We start from the raw sequence: 17,067 nt of genomic DNA, 5'->3' as shown, positions 1-17,067 counted from the left end.
GCTTTACATCATAAGCTTTTCCTTTTCACTTTAAATTATCTAACAGCCATACTGCAGTATACACTTTCTTCATCAGTGAGTACAATATTCTGTACAAGTTACGTAAACTTAAACATCTTTAAATAAAACAGAGTTTGGAAGTTTTATTGCATAGAAACAAAACAAGAAATGGTGACATTAAAACATTTTGATCATTTATTAATGATATAAAATGGAAACTTTGAAAATTATCACATAGTAAAGTAGAACACAAGATTTATATCACTAGTACAAATCAACAAAGAATTCAGCAAGAAGTCTTAAATGTATAAAAAAAACAGTAACATAAACAAACAGAAAACTCAATCCACATGTTAACAGTAAGAAATAAGTAATTCATTTACTTACTGGTTTCCTGTTAACAACCTGCCATTGATCCTTAATTACTTGGGTCACGTAGTCAGATCCAGTATTAAATTCACTTGTTTTGATTCTTCTGTAAATAACTGACAGCATATCTCAGTCTAAATTGTGATCGTCATCTATTGCTAGTTATAACAAGAGTACAAAAATTTAATATTTAAACTAATAAAACATTTGTTCAACATACTTATGAAATGTTTATTACTATCTTTCATTTCATTTCAACAAGTTTGAACAATAAACAGGGTTTATCATGATTCCAGTATAAAATATGTGGTGTACAATACTAAACTTTCTTTGAGGACTTGGGTTTAAATCATCAGTTGAAACATAACATTAACAAAAACAAACTATACATATTAATACAGGCTTTGTACAAGTGAACAGACCTGAAGAAAAAGATTTGTTAAGGGAGAATTGCTGGATAAAATGATTAAAGGTTAGATTAAGGGAATATTGTAATATAACTTAAAAAGAGCCTGGATTAAGAGGGGTTGCAGAATAACTTGATAAAAATATTGTAAAAGAAAAACTGTTGTATAACCAGGTAAGAAGCTGGATTAAGTGAGGATTTGTACAACTTTATAACAGGCTGAATTAAGACAGGATTAAGTGTAATTTGATGGCAGTCTGATGCACATCTCATGAAATTCTGCATGCACTTAAACAACCATAGACAAAGAATGAACACTAATGGATTATTTTAAATATAATCGTCTTATAATATAAAAATAATGAAAACATATACAGTAACTGGTTATATATTCAAATATCAGCATAGTTCTTAAAAAATCAAATTTTAAAGGACTACGTAGCAATAAAATAATCCATACGCTATTTGTAATATACATTGGTTATTAGAGTTATTTCACTTGCAGTAGAATAAAAATGTAAAAATAAATCTGGCTATTGGTGAGATTATAGAGTAGTAAATGTTTGTACAATGATAACATTCACATAAGACAACCTTTACAATCTAGGTAATTATAATGGTGAGTTTTGACAAAAAAGAAAAATTTCTAAATGTGAATCACTGTATTCTACAAAAGTATAATAAACCTATCCAAGTGGCAAATCTTACCACTCAGGTCATTTATGAAGTCTTTCAACTTTATCCTCTTGTTAGCCTTTTTGTTCAGGGTATGCAGATCTGTATTTAACTTTATGAGGCGTAAAACAACTAAGTTAATAAATTAATGTGATACGTATAACATTCTCATCGTAATATTCGCATAAACGTTTCAATTTTATCCATTAAATACAAAATAGTTGTTATTTAAAGAATGAATAATTAAAGATTAAAGTAAAACTACTTTGCATGTAATTTGTATCAAACAAATTAAGACAACGTGTACCACTCAAGGCTAATCTTTCTTTACTGAATTATTAACTGTCAGCAGAAATACTTGTAATGTTTACTGAGAGTTTAGGAAATTTCATAGAGATGCTATACAGTCCTCTCGGGGTCTTTATGGTAAGTACTCTTATGTTAATCTTTTATCGACAATCTTAATATTTATTGGTTGAATTATTTAAATACAGAAACAGAGAGGGAAAGTTATTGAACGATTACTACAATATAACATGGTTATTTTACTGTACAAACAAGGGAAGCTGCTCTCTGCAGTGCCGTGTATGGAGCGTCATAAACCACTAGAAGGTATTCCCCGTAATTTTAGCCAACGTATGCCGAGGATAAAATTACACCCTGAACTGCCCTCGAGATAGACTTTAATTTTGACTTGCGGCACTTAACTGTACGACTGGGCTTCGGGAACGCATTGTGTGTTGCATCGAGACACTGCTTGATAATAGGTCATAGCTGAAACGAGCTTCATCAATATTCACTGGTGTCGTAGATACACAGTTCCAAAACTATAGCCGTATTATTTGTCTGTCTATTTTGTCGTTGTTGATTTGTTTTGTTACCTAATAGCATTACATGGAAAGTAAATCGTGCTTTGCATGTAACATTTTTTTTATCACAGAAATGAATACAACATATACGACTGAATGGTCATGTTCTTTTATTGAATCCTTAACTGTCAGCAGAAATACTTATATACAGAGAGGTTACGAAGTTTCACAGAGATACATAAATCTTATCTGTACATTTTTCTGGAGGTCTTCACGGTAAGTACTCTTATGTTGATCTTCTTTAATAGACACTCTTTTAATATTTTGTGGATGAATTAATTAAATACAGAAAATTAAATATACTTGATCACACTTGAAACATGTTTATCAGTGTTTAACTGTATTATTTATGATTAGCTATTTATTTTGCGTATGCTTGGTTTTCAGAACAAATCTACATTAGACTATATGTTGTTTTCAACACAGGAAATCTAATCGTATATATCAACGTTGTAAGTCAGTAATCTTACCTCTGTCTTTCTCAGGGTCTTGTATTTGTTACTTTGTCTTCTTCATATTTCATTATAAATATTAATCAAATTCATTTCACTATTAGAAGAACAAAAAATGCTCGAACTTTATATTTTTTAAATAAACAACTGTATTATCAGGATTTATCTCAGTAGTACCAGTCAATGTTAGGATATCAAACACTCGAGAGAATAAACATTATTAATGGAGATACCTCTTTTCAAGTTACAACAGATAAGACCTTCAAGGGAATAACTAGATTATAAGTATCAATCAGAATTCTAAATACATGTAAAAATCAGAAATAACACTAAAGAACAACGTCTGGACTCGTTTATAAAACTTCTCTATTTTTAATTAGCATTCGTTTCTGACGTCAGTTCTTCGTGGTTTTTTGAATTAAAAGCACTTAAACTAAAATATACTATTTTACATAAATATATTAATTTCATTGTTTTAACATACACGGTAGCAAAACAGCTCACGATGTTGAGCTCGAGAAATTTCCAATAAAAATTAGACAAGGAAACTTTAATAGTAGATACGAGTCAATTCGGTGATTTAGATTTCAGTAAAGTATTTATTGAGTAATGATTAGAATTCAGCGATGTATTCAGTGTGTGAAATATCAAGTAGTTGTTGACCTAGAAAAGTCGAGTTTGTTATCAATCGATTAAATGTTATGTTACACGTTATAACTGTATGATTAAATGTTAGGTTACACGTTATTACTGTATTAGCTCCACTTGCAGTAGTGTTTAGATTCGTACAGTCAGTCACGTATGACCCAGTATGGCCAGGCGGTTAAGGTACACGATTCGTCATCCAAAGTCGCGGGTTCTAATCTTCATCGCACCAAACATACTCGCTCTTTCAACCGTGGGGGCGTTATACCGTGTAAGTCAATCGTACAATTCGATGGCAAAAGAGTAGTCCAGGAGTTGGTAGTAGGTAGATATTAGTCGCTTCTTGTTTTAATTCACAAGCTCAGTTTGGTAAAAACTATGTTGAAATTTGAAGTAATAAAAACGTATGAGTGACTGGTGTGGTTTGTTTTAATTTTGCGCAAAGCGACACGAGGGCTATCTGCGTTAGATATGTTTGTTAACAGTAAACAATTTACCTGTTGATTTCTAACTCCTAATCCTAAAGCATATGGATGTGTTTGTTAACAGTTATCAATTTAGTATTGACTTGTAACCCCTGATCCCGAAGCATATGGCTGTGTTTGTTAACAACAGTCAATTAATATATTTATTTTAAACCCCTGATCCCAAAGTTTATGGATGTGTTTGTTGACAGAAGACAATTTAATGTTGATTTTTAACTTCGACTCTCAAAGCCAACGGATTTGTTTGTTTACAAATCGTTATTACTTATTAGACTGACCAATGAAGACCAACTGTCAATGTTGCTGTAGTCAACATCTGAATGTGATTGATCAGAGAACATTATGTACTTCTTTATTTATGTACACTGTGAACCGTGTTGTTTGTCCGTCGGTTCATCTACCTCCTGTTTGTGACGGTCACTTGTGTTGAGTGTGAAAAGCTACGGATGAAGGTAAAGTTCAACATTAATTATTTAATTAACAGTAGAACAGATATGAATAATATTGACAACAAACAGGATACTCTACACGAACTTGTTATGAATTAATAACACTGTGATTCACACATCAACAAGTGACGTAACCAATTGGGAGTGGCTTAGTTTGAGTACTTGATGCAAGTGCCATGCTAGGGGTGTCCGGGGCATGCTCCCCCAGGAAATTTTTTAATAAAAAACATAAAAGAAAAGCCTGAATTATGCATTCTGAGACCACCTTTTGGCAAATTTCAGAATGGCGCACTGAGATGTTTGTCTTATTTTTTTAATCATAAATAAATATATAGGCCTATATATATATAATATATAACTTAAAGTTATCAGGCCCAGCAAAGTAGGCCTACAGTCCAGTCATCAACATATAAAATATAGAGTCACTCAGGAGAGTGCAAAATATATGTGTTTTGTCTATAATCTGTATTCAAAAATCATGGACAGTGTATGTTCAGATTCCCTGGATTTCAAGAATTAACTTCACAAATAAACAGTGGGTGGCACCGTGGCAAGCTGGCAGCACCATGGCACTAGCCTAGTACCATTGGCGCCATTCACTATAGATGGCGCCAAAGGTACAGTGAATGTGACGTTGATAAACAGAAGTTGCGATAAACAGTCATTCACTATGTCAAGCCTGAAAAAGCAAAAGCCACGCATGGGTTCTTTCAACCCATTTGTGAGGCTGAACCTGATCAATGTGCTGCAGCCAATCAGGTTGAATCAGAATTATCAACTGAATTGTCAGAGTCATCACTGTGGTCTTCTACCAGTGCTGCCAGTACCACCTCAGGTCCAATCTGGAACATTGGAAATTACATTTCTGATGATGTCAGCATTGATAAATAGGTAAGTCGACTCCTCATAATATTAATTTTGTATTAAAATCATGTAAACACTCTGATAAGTTTTAGACTGAATATTCATTGCTGCTAGTGATTGTAGACATACATCCACAGGATGTTAGGCCTGCTCTGTGAAGTACAGCTCTAAGCCTTTATCTTCGAGGTTATTGTACTAAACTTTACTAAGTGCAAAATAACTTAATTAGAACTATGTCTTTCTGTCTCTTTTAGATAAACGCTGAAACCAAAAATTGCCTCCTTGAGAATGCCTGGAAGCCAGAGAGTGATTATGTTTTCCCCCGGTGTGGTCCAAGAAAGCTGCGTTTTCAGCATCGTTGGCTTTCACAGTGGAGATGGCTACTCTACAGTCAACATGCAAAGGGTGCTTTCTGCAAGTGTGCTGTATTTTTGCTTCTGATTGTGCTGGTGTTGAAAGCCAGAAATCGGGACAACTAGTGAAATTTCCATACACAAACTGGAAGAAGACTGTTGAAGACTTCAAGGCACATGAATTGAAACAGTACCACCAAGACAGCAAAGAAAAAGCTACAGGTCATAAACACAAGTTCATCTGTGCACTACTACTAATAATTGACCTGGCATGGCCAGGTGGGTTAAGGCGTTTGACTCGTAATCTGAGGGTTGCGGGTTCGAATCCCTGTCACAACAAATATGCTCGCTCTTTCAGCTGTTGGGCTACTCTTTTTACCAAGGAATAGTGGGATTGACCGTCACATTATGATGTCCCAGTCATCACCATTCACTGCCTTCCCTCTTGTCTTGCACTGCTAAATTAGGAACAGCTAGTGCAGATAGCCCTTTTGTAGCTTTGCGTGAAATTCTAAACAAAAATAAACATAAACAAGGTAGTATTGTGATGCAAAGAACTGAAATAATACTGTAAACAAAATTAAAAAAAACACCAAAAACACAAAAACTAATAATAATACTATTTTTAAAAATGTTCATGAGTAGCTCGTGCATAATGGAATTCAAAAGCTTAACAAGAGCTGCATATTTGTCGCATGATTTACAACCTATTAAGGCATGAATAGTAATTAGTCAGGGATTATAAAGGCAATAAAACAATAAAATTTTACAATGTGTATTCATACACACACTATTATGAGCATAAAACTATTTAATATAAACATAAGTAGTTTAATCTCACAATTTGAAGTCCTGTTTCTTTACTGCTTCAGGGGTTACGCCAGTAACAAGGCTTTAGGCTTAGATATTACACAAAATAAAGTTTGTAATTTTTTGATACTTAGAATAGTATTTTTAATCTAAACATGGAAACCAACACTCAGACTAGTATACAGAAATTCTCTATTTATATATCTATACATATGTAAGTGTTCACAGATACATTTTTAGTAAAAATACTCCATTAAAAAATATAGTCTTTGGTGGGCAAAAAAATTTTTATGTTTACTTAAAGCCTGCCAAAATGAGGTGAATGTATTGTAATACTATAACAAGCACAGAATAATTATTAGGTCAGTTCCTGGGATTGAGCCTGTCGTGAGAAAGTTAAACTATGAAGAATCAATCTCTGCAAAGTTTTTCATGTTAGTTACACACATTCTTTAACGTTTTAGGTTTGAAACATTATTTTTTGGACCATTTGGTCCTGGACAAGTTATTAGTGTTCTCGCTCACTGACTTATATCTTATTGTACTTTTCAGTCTTGTGCCCTTTATTAGATATTTTATAAAGTAGTATTGCCACAGTAATTTTGAAACTGTTTTTCTATATTTCCTTCTAGTGTGGAACAGGAGGGTGTTTGTTTGAACACTAAAAATGCCACTTTGAGGTTGTTTTCAAGCTGGACATCTGTTATGATAATTGTTAAATGATTCACTATAAAGCTCTAACAACAGTTGGAACACAACTTCAAATCTCAAAGCTTATTTTAACATAACAAGTGTGAATGTATAAAGATGTTAGATTATGTTAATGCAAGTACTAATTATCTGGTGTTCAGATACAAGAACCAATAAACAAGTTAATATTTTCCTATTCTCAAAATGTATTTCACAAATATACTCATATCTACACACACAAATGCTATGTTGCTTGTAAGTCTGCCTATGAGATTTGCATGCCACTTCCTCCTTCCAATCCTTATGGAAACAAGATGGCCAAAGAAGGTTCATTCCAAGACAACTGGTAGGAAGCCAAGTCTTGAATACAAGACCTTTTAGTCCATATATGGAACAGGCACAGCTGTGACAGCACCAAAGCACGTGGACTTGGCTGAGGTGTCAATGAGCTCATTCCCACAAATACTGGCATGGCCAGTTATCCAAACAAAACTGTATGTTAGTGGAAGATGAAAAGAAATGGGCCAGTTGTTGCTGTTTAATATTGACAAGAAGAGGATGAAATTTAATGTGATTCCAGAGCCAGAATCACTGCAAATGGTACAATCATTGTACTGCGTAGTTTCTATGTCATCCAGGGCAAGGTAAATGGCATACAACTTGGCAGCAAACAACAGAGCAAACACCGAGTCACAACAAACTCTGGCACAGTCCACAGAGTTGCCTGATTTTTGAACCATTTGTGTAAATTGGAATAGAAGAATGGTTCAAAACATGGTCAGCAAATAGAAGACAGTACCTTCCAATAAGGAGTATCTACCATCCTCAGATGACTCAAAGAAAGGTCACAGGTGTGGATGGTAATAAGCCATGGTGGGATAATGCTGATCAGTGGAGATAGTAACATCATCCAATGACATGCCCAATTCAACCAACTGTCCCTGCATACAAAAGCCAAAAGAAAAAATGACAGACCATCTATTCAGAAAGAGCAAATGGTGGAGGTTAAGAAGAGGTTTGTAGGATTTGGTGTACAAGCTTTGGACAGAAGAAGTGAGAAAAGCCTCCATGCATAACCAAACCCCCAGATGGTGAATGGGGTACAGCTTCTTCATAGGTGAGGTTCTGGCAGAATCATAAACCCAAAGTCCAATTTGGATCAAATGCAAGCATGATAGACCTGGAGCACAGAACATTAATCCACTCGCTTAGAGGTGGAAGAGAGGACACGAAAGATGTTTAGTGCCCTAGTACACTTGACACATAGCTGTTTGATGTGATGAATGAAAGAAAGCTTACGGTCAAAAATAAACCCCAAGAATTTTGCCTTAAGGACCATGCAAAGAGCAATATCATCGAGAGGGAGCTCAAGATCGATGAAGACAGAAACAAGGTGTTCTCTCATTGTTGAAGTCTTCTGTGATCGTCAATGTTTCAAGTCGAATTAGGTAGTCCAAGATGGTTGGTTGGTTGATTTAGTGCTTTATGGCACAAAGCAACTAGGCTATCTGCGCCAAACTCCCGGTAAAAAGGTCAAAATAAATTAAATGTAGTAAAATGCATAAAAGGAAATGAAGGTAAAAAAACAGCACTGAAAAACAGAAAAAGCATAAAACCAATGTTGATACCTAGTCTTCAACGTTAAGAGAGAAAGCAGAGTAAGAAAAGTTGTAAATGACTTTCTCTAGCATAATAGTAATGATCATAACTCGCCAGCAAGACTAACAGGTAAGTACGAGAATCATCATCAGTCACCTGAAGTTGGTCTTTCCAGTCCTGGTTCCGAGTTATGTGTCATTATGGCCAATACCAAAGGGTAAAGTAATAAAAGTTTAAAATTCATGCAGCAAAATTGTAATAACAACTCGCCAGGATGACTAACAGGTCGTTCAAACAGCAGCGTTAGTCACCTGAAGTTGGCCTTCCAGTCCTGGTGTCGAGTTATTTAATGTTCTGGCCATTTTGCAATTTCAAATTGAACTAGAGAGATTGAGACTCTTAAAAGGGAACCGCAATTAAAAATTGTAATGAATAAATATCAAACACTTAAATGAGATTAAAAAGATTAAAGGCCAGTAAAAAACTAAAAAGGTGGACAGTGTCACCATCACCAATAACACTGTCCAATGTTATGGACAAGCCTTGGGACAGAACATGTTTAAAATGGTGCCGTCATTGAGAGTAGTAACGATGGCAAGAAAGTAAAACGTGGCTTATTGTGATTTGAGTGTTACACAAACTACACACTGGTGCAACAGTTCCAGATAAAAGAAAAGGATATGTCAAAAACCTGTGACTAATGCGTAGTCTAGTTAGAACAACTTCCTCCTTCCAAACCTTATGGAAGCTAGACGGCCACAGCCCAATATAGGGTTTTATTTGAAAAAGCTTGTTGTCACGTTGCTCACTCTAAGTGGACTGCCAGCTGGCACATAGCCGAGCCTTAAATACACGACCATAGTCCATGTACGGAATAGGCACAGTGGTGATAGTGCCAGAGTAGATAGATTTAGCTGCTGTGTCTGCAAGCTCGTTCCCGCAAATACCAACGTGGCCTGTTATCCAGAAAAACTGGATAGAAGTAGATGTTAATGAAAAATGGGCCAGTCGGTTTTGAATATCAGCGAGAACAGGGTGTGAGACAATGTGAAGCGATTCCAGGGCCAGTAGAAAACTAAGCGAGTCAGTATAAATAGTGCAGTTGGAGTACTGCTTAGCTTCAATATGATCCAGAACAAGAGATATGGCGTACAGTTCAGCAATGAACACAGAAGCTGTAGAGGGGTTTCTGCTTCCAACCACCAAACCACAACAAATCATGGCAGAACCCACAGTTACCTGATTTGGAACCATCCGTATAAATTGGAATGGAAATATTGTTCGAAATTTGTGCAGTAAATAAAAAACGGTACTTCCAATCAGGAGTATCTGCCTTTTTCAGATGACTTACAGAAAGGTCACATTTGGGGACTGTAATAAGCCACGGTGGGATGGGCTGACCAGTGGATTCTGTAATGTTATCCAAGGACAGACCCAATTCATCCAATTGCACTTGGATGTGAAAGGGCCAAAAGGAGCAATGGCAGATCATCTGCTCTGAAAAAGTATGGCCCATTGAGGAAGGAAAACATCCCCAGGTGGGATACTTTGGTAAGGAACGAAGTTTCGAAGAATATAGTAAAGACAGTTGCAAACGGCGAAGGTGCAGAGAATGTTCATGAGATTCTACGTATAAGGTTTGAACTGGGGAGGTGCGGAAAGCCCCAGTGCAGAGTCGAAGTCCTTGATGATGAATGGGGTCCAGCATCTTTCAGGCCGAGGGTCTGGCAGAGTCATAGACCATTGATCCATAGTCGAATTTCGATCGAATAAGAGCACGATATATCTTTAACACAGAACATCGATCAGCTCCCCAACTGGTGGTAGAGAGGACAAGGAGGATGTTCAGTGCTTTTGTGCATTTGACCCGTAGCTGCTTTAAGTGTGGTATAAAGGTCAGCTTACGGTCAAAGATAAGCCCCAAGAACTTAGTCTCAGGGACCACTGGCATCGAAACTTCACCAATACAGAGTTCAGGATCAGGGTGAATACCCCATTGGCGGCAAAAGTGCATGCAAACGGTTTTAGAGAAAAAAAAAAATTAAAGCCCTTCGCCGTGGTCCACTTCAGTACATGATTGAGGGCAGTTTGTAATTGCTGCTCAATATATCTCATGTTCGACGACTGACACGAGATGTGAAAGTCGTTGACATAGAGCCTGTTTGCAACAGTGAGAGGGAGTTGTTCAGTGAAGACATTTACCTTTATACTGAAAAGTGTGACACTCAAAACACAGCCCTGAGGGACCCGAAGTTCCTGTTGTAAAGAATGGGAAAGTGTCAAACCCACATGAACTTGGAATCTCCTGTCCATTAAAATTTTTTTAATAAACATGGGTAAATGGCCACGTAACCCATATATATGGAGGTCTCGCAAAATGCCATATTTCCATGTTGTGTCATAAGCCTTCTCAGTGTCAAAGAATATTGATACAAGATGTCATTTGAGAAAGGCTTCTCTGACTGATGTTTCAGGTCGAATCAGGTGATCCATGGTTGAGAGCTGTCGTCGGGATCCCACCATGAGTGGGCGAGAGGACATTCTTAGGTCTTACAGATACAGTTCGTCAAAGCAACTATCAAAATTATAGGAAAATGATCACTGCCTGGTGGATTATTGTCAACCCTCCATGAAAAATGGGAGCAAGTTGAGAGACCAATAGCAGTGAAGGACTGGCTAGATACTTGGAAATAAGTAGAAGAACCAGTATTGAAAAGAGAAAGGTTGTGAGACTGAAGCATCAAGATCCGTTTGATCATAAATTTCTCCAGACAACAAGTAGAGAGAACAAACAGTGATGGCACGACCCAAGGAAACGGGAATTGCTACGGCCTCCAAGGGTGTGTCGAGTGGCAAAGACAGGGTGGGCACATGCTGATCAACCAACACTGCTACCCGTCCATGAACTCGTTATTAAATAAATACTTATGACCTTAGGTCAGTACACATGAATACAAGTTAACAGATGTTATGCTTCTATTGAAAAACAAATATTCTTTCAAACAGTTTCAAAACTTAATTTCCAAAACTGTATGAATCCAATGCATACCTGTTCTTCCTATGGTTCAATGGAGTGTGTACTGCTCTTCAGGAACTGCATAACAGCTGGACTAAGATGACATAATTGTTTCTTAAAGAATGAAAAAGTCTTCTTAATGTAAGAAAAAACCACTTTCATACAAAAGATTATTCTACGGTTTGCTTTGACTTTTCTTGAGCAATAGTGAAACAATCACATTAAACATTTTTAATGGTTAAAAAAAAGGCAAATGACAATCTCATTGTATGTGAAATAATTTTAAAATATGATAATAATTTAACATAATATATTATAACACTTGGAATACACAAAAACTTTACAAAGATTGTTTTGGAATTTCGCACAAAGCTACTTGAGGGCTATCTGTGCTAGCCATCCCTAATTTAGCAGTGTAAGACTAGAGGGAAGGCAGCTAGTCATCACCACCCACCGCCAACTCTTGGGCTACTCTTTTACCAACGAATAGTGGGATTGACCGTCACATTATAACGCCCCCACGGCTGGGAAGGCGAGCATGTTTGGCGCAACTCGGGCGCGAACCCGCGACCCTCAGATTACGAAGCGCACGCCTTAACGCACTAGGCCATGCCGGGCCCCTTTACAAAGTCAGAATTCATTTCATCTTCATTTAGAAACTGTGGAAGCAAAAGAGCACATTTATATCAAATCAGAAATTTAATCTAAACATATTACAAGCTCAATCTGTTTTATAAATAAAATACTATTAGCATGCCAAAATAGTCCCTCAAAGCAGTAAAATTTCAAATTAATACAAAATAACTCCTTCGATTCTCAACAGAAACAAGAACCATACCTTAAAGTTTCGAATTACAGGAATAGATCTACAGTTTAAATTTTACAAACAGCAAAATAATTTTTTGTTATTTCAGTGATACTGGGAAATAATAAAATGTGTGTTAATACAGCATTACGTTTTTCTAGTAATTTTTCTGTTCTTATTGTGTAAGAAAGGATAGTACTTGTTCAAAAGTATTCAAAGAGCTACTAGGATTACTTCATGAATGGAAGGATTGACTCATGGGGATGGGTTAATCATACAGTCTATGCTAAGTTGAAGTGCACCTTATAAGTTATATTGAAAATTAAACTGAACTTTATTATCCATGTATGTTAATAAACTAGACATTAAAGCATATTTATAATTAAAAGTTTTATATTATCTGATGTTCATGATTTAATTTGTCAGGTGTGCAGCTTTAAGCTCAGCAGCAAACAATGTAACATTTTTTATTACTTGGATAATTAGAATTATCCAAAAGAGAGAAGGTTGTTATCTCCATTTGCAATTAGTTTATTATTATAGTGACAATTGATTTAGTTATAGTTTTGATTAGACTGCATAAACCTAATCAATGTAAACACTGCCTGAAGGTAACTAATCACATTCTCCAGTTCTAAACAGTTCTCTCAGTTGTTTATCATGCAAGTGGCACTACAATACATGTTACAATAACGTAAAGAGGGACACTTGAAGTCATTTTCACGTAGACCACAAATTATTTGCAGACAGTGGAAGGTTACATTTAATAAACAAACAATAATGTTATTATAAACTGAAACAAATACCCTAATAATACAATACTTTTTATACGTATGATGTAAGGTATGTTTTTCTGTACCTACTGAAAGTTTAAGAAATCCACTTAATTCTTAAACATAAAATTCAACTTCCAGAAGAAACTCACTTCCTTCCCTCCAAATTAAATACACAACAGAATGTTTTAAAACTTTCCAAACAATCACATTTAAATACTTTTTTCTCCATAACATTTAATTGTTTCTAGCTTCATGATAAGGACTGAAATAGTTGTTCACATTTGTACAAGATATTGAGAATTTGTTCACTGACTACAAACCTTCGTACCAACAGAGACCAATTCTGATTAATTTTAGTTGACAAGTTGACTAACTCCCAAAATTCTGCTGTCATACTATATCTGAAAATAAGAATGAAAAGACAGTAAAATACCATTCTTATGATGAATGTCTTGAGATAGTATGTTTCACCATGAGAAACCCATTCTTAAATTTATGAAATCATGGAGTGTATTTTAATAAGCTAATTAATATTCTTTGCTCTTATAAGAAAAATAGCAAGTGTCACAAATTACCTTTAATGTTTGCAGAACAAGTGTCTAATCCTGCAGAAATCTGTTGATCTTATCAGTGAAAAACATTTTTCAAATTCATGTTCACTCATAAAACCTTTTAAATTAAAGACTTTCTCAAAAGCATCATCTTATCATCACAGTAATCGCTCTAGTAGGTCTCAAGTCTTTCAAAATATTTGAATTTGTTTGATTTTCATTTTTTTGGATTTCATAAAATTTTACACTAATAACTTTAGTTATACAATATGAATGTACAACCTGTTTCTGTCAGTATTTTTATCACAATCATTAATATGTATTAGTGAAACTAAATATATTTTTATAAAGTTAAATAGTGAAATGTGTAAAATCAGAAGGACTGCATTAAAAACAGCAAACCTAAACCTCTGACTAATTATACTGATTTGTTACAACTCAAAAACGTGTGAGAAGTTATGAACTTGAGCACCCACACCTCTCTATCCTAATTTCTAATTCTATATCTGTTGCTACTCTTTATTTCTTATGTGAGACTGTCAAATGCAGATTAAGACTGATAGATGGTGTATCCCCACTGCAATGTGGGTCCTATTTTTTCAGTCACCTTCAAAACCTATGGTACATATTATGATCCCACACTGTAACTCGTACCCTGGGATATTTTCAGTCAATGCAGCATTTTTTATTTGATTTGTTTTTGAGTTATTGATTGGTTACTGATATTCCATTTCTGCCTTTACTAATGCATCATCAGTGAAAGAAAAAGGTAAAACTTGCAAGTGTCAAGGTTTCCCCATTTAAACCCATACAGTTCTCCTGGAAGTATATAAACAAGCTTTTGATACATATAAATATTATAGGCCTCAAAATAAGACACTAATAAACTTAAATTATAATGGTTATTCTAATCAAATTATATATACTTTATACCATACTTTTCTTACAAGTTAATTAAATTTTTATTCACTTCTGAAACTCTTCCAACTAATACTACAAAAACTAATACAACAATTATGTTTCATGCAGAATGATACAAAAATATTAAAATGATTAACATCAACAGTATAAATATTTAATATTAAATATTAAGCTATTTGTTAGACCTCAAGCACGAAGCAAGAACATCATAATTCATGGTTTAATTACAAGTACTTTAACTAACAAAATTCAAATCATTAAATTATAGAAAAATGGCCCTGTAAATATTATAGACGATATATGTTGGTCTTGGAGGGTATATTTATTCCATAAATTGTTTTGGGTGAATCTAAGATTAACTGATTATTTGTGAGACACTATTATCAGCACTATACATTTAAACTACTTTGCTTGAAACTTAAAGTTATTAGGTTACCAAACAATTCCACAATATTAAATGGGTGTTATAAAGTAAGATTTTGTTACTTGACTTTGCACAATTGCCTTTTACAAGTTTGGAACTTCTGAATCAAAAGTATGAAACAACAATTATGATAAGGTATCCAATTAATTGTATTTGTATCTATCACACTTCACAGCTCGTCAGATCAGCATACCATTGTATTACTATTAATATTACGTATTAACGTTATTCATTTACTCAAATTATTGTTAATATAGTATCACTACCACTGGGATTCTTCACCAACCTAATACAAATTATCTTAAGTCTTACTCTTACTTGATGGCCTGGCATGGCCAGGTCGGTTTAGGTGTTTGACTCGTAATTTTAGGGTCGCGGTATCGAATCCCCGTCGCACCAAACATGCTCGCCCTTTCAGCCGTGGGGCGTTATAAGGTTACAGTCAATCTCACTATTCGTTGGTAAAAGAGAAGCCCACGTTCTTACTGAATCACTATGTCAAATGTGGTGCTCTTTTATCAATAAATGTGGAAACGTTTAATGAACAGATGCACACATATAGTGACGTTTATTTAAAGAGAAGATGAAGGTTCCAACTCACCCCTCAAGTCATCGTACGTCACTGTCAAGTTTTTGCTGATTGGTCACGAAATGAGGAAACGTGGAAGGAAAAGTTATTCAATGATAGTTATTGTTTCACTCGACAATAATATTTGTATTATTGGTTGTTGTCGTTTATTGATAAAACAATGTATTACGTAACAATAATTAAAAAGTAATGCTCAGATACGGAAAGACAAACACATTTATGAAATAGTTACTACACGACAAATTGAACGATAGCAAATAAAATAATAGGGTTTTGGGCAATAAAAATCTCAGGTAAAATAAGTTGTTACAGCTTGATATTTTTCCATGTTTCCTGAAGGAGTAGAAACTATACATTTGAGTACTGATGGAATCAGACACAGGATTCCAGTTGAAACGCTCTCCAAATGTAAACTAGGCAGTTCCCTTACCACTCCAGCACGTGAACGACGTTGGTATCTTCCTAAAGATAAGAAATATGAGTTTCAAGGATGTGGGACCATATTCCCTTTGTTCATTCATTATATAAAGACAAAACATTTAATTATTCCTGAAGACGATCAGAGTATTAATACATTCCTACAAGCAATTAAAATTTATGAAACTGAACCAGCAGAAATTCTTTTATCACCAAAGTTCACTCTTCTTGAAGATCAAAACGAGCGTGATGATGATTTTATCGGCTGCATTGATGAAACATTAGTGTTTCAAACGGACTTTACTGATCGTGGATATTTAATGATGATTCACGGCTCAAAGAAAAGTTGGATGGAAACTTTCCCAAAAGTGAAACCAAAGGCTGACAAACAATTTAAAAATCTTGGATGGAAGGTGTCCATGTACTTTAAAAAGTATTGTAAGTTTGTAAAGACAATATATAATTGCATTCTGTTTCAATCTGTGTCAAAACTAGGATACACCATCACGTGTTCTTCTGAGTGACGCAATAAATCAACTGAAAATCTCACTACGCAATGGTTACTTCATAAACAACGCATCATCCGGGAAGAACAATCAAGACCAAACATGACTACAATTAAAAATGCAGTTCATCGTATTATAGAGAGATTGAAATTTTGGAAAACATAAGAAGTCTATTTTTAATTTGAATTAAACTTAGTAGTTACTACTTTCAAATTTACATGTACTAATATTAATCGAATTAACAGTTTTTGCTGATGTTATTTGAGAACAGTACAATCTCCATGACTGCTTCCTTGAAGTTCATGGTTTTATGTGAAAAATTGATATTGAATAATGATATTGAACTTATTGAATAAACGTTTAAAGAAATAAAATTATGTAAAATTTAAATAAAGA

General features: G+C 34.8%; 1 protein-coding gene and 1 long non-coding RNA gene across 21 annotated transcripts in view; one reads left to right on the top strand and one right to left on the bottom strand.

The window, feature by feature from the left end:
* The window catches only part of LOC143238420 (spliceosome associated factor 3, U4/U6 recycling protein-like), a 69,330-nt gene that overhangs the window by 27,315 nt on the left and 24,948 nt on the right, over nt 1-17,067 (bottom strand). For 6 of the 20 annotated variants that reach the window (XR_013020566.1, XR_013020565.1, XR_013020567.1 and 3 more), the window contains one exon: nt 388-527. The exons of 4 other annotated variants lie outside the window; for them this stretch is intronic. Coding sequence is in view for 12 of the 16 variants with exons in the window: in XM_076478638.1 (XP_076334753.1) it covers nt 388-495 (108 nt within the window). In the remaining 4 variants the exon portion in view is untranslated. Of the gene's footprint in view, nt 1-387; nt 528-1,483; nt 2,262-2,789; nt 4,553-11,715; nt 11,797-12,308; nt 12,342-13,583; nt 13,665-17,067 lie in introns of those variants that run through there. 10 more of the 20 variants (XM_076478633.1, XM_076478631.1, XM_076478635.1 and 7 more) reach the window with 5 other exon arrangements.
* Nucleotides 4,878-6,166, top strand: LOC143238422 (uncharacterized). The gene is made up of 2 exons (XR_013020572.1): nt 4,878-5,241; nt 5,469-6,166. It is a non-coding gene; the product is annotated as an uncharacterized LOC143238422 (long non-coding RNA).

This window comes from Tachypleus tridentatus, chromosome 13 (genome assembly GCF_004210375.1).
Source record: "Tachypleus tridentatus isolate NWPU-2018 chromosome 13, ASM421037v1, whole genome shotgun sequence".
Classification (NCBI taxonomy): Eukaryota; Metazoa; Arthropoda; class Merostomata; order Xiphosura; family Limulidae; genus Tachypleus; species Tachypleus tridentatus.
The sequence above is the reverse complement of the archived record's forward strand: the minus strand, read 5'-3'. Positions and strand labels throughout refer to the sequence as shown.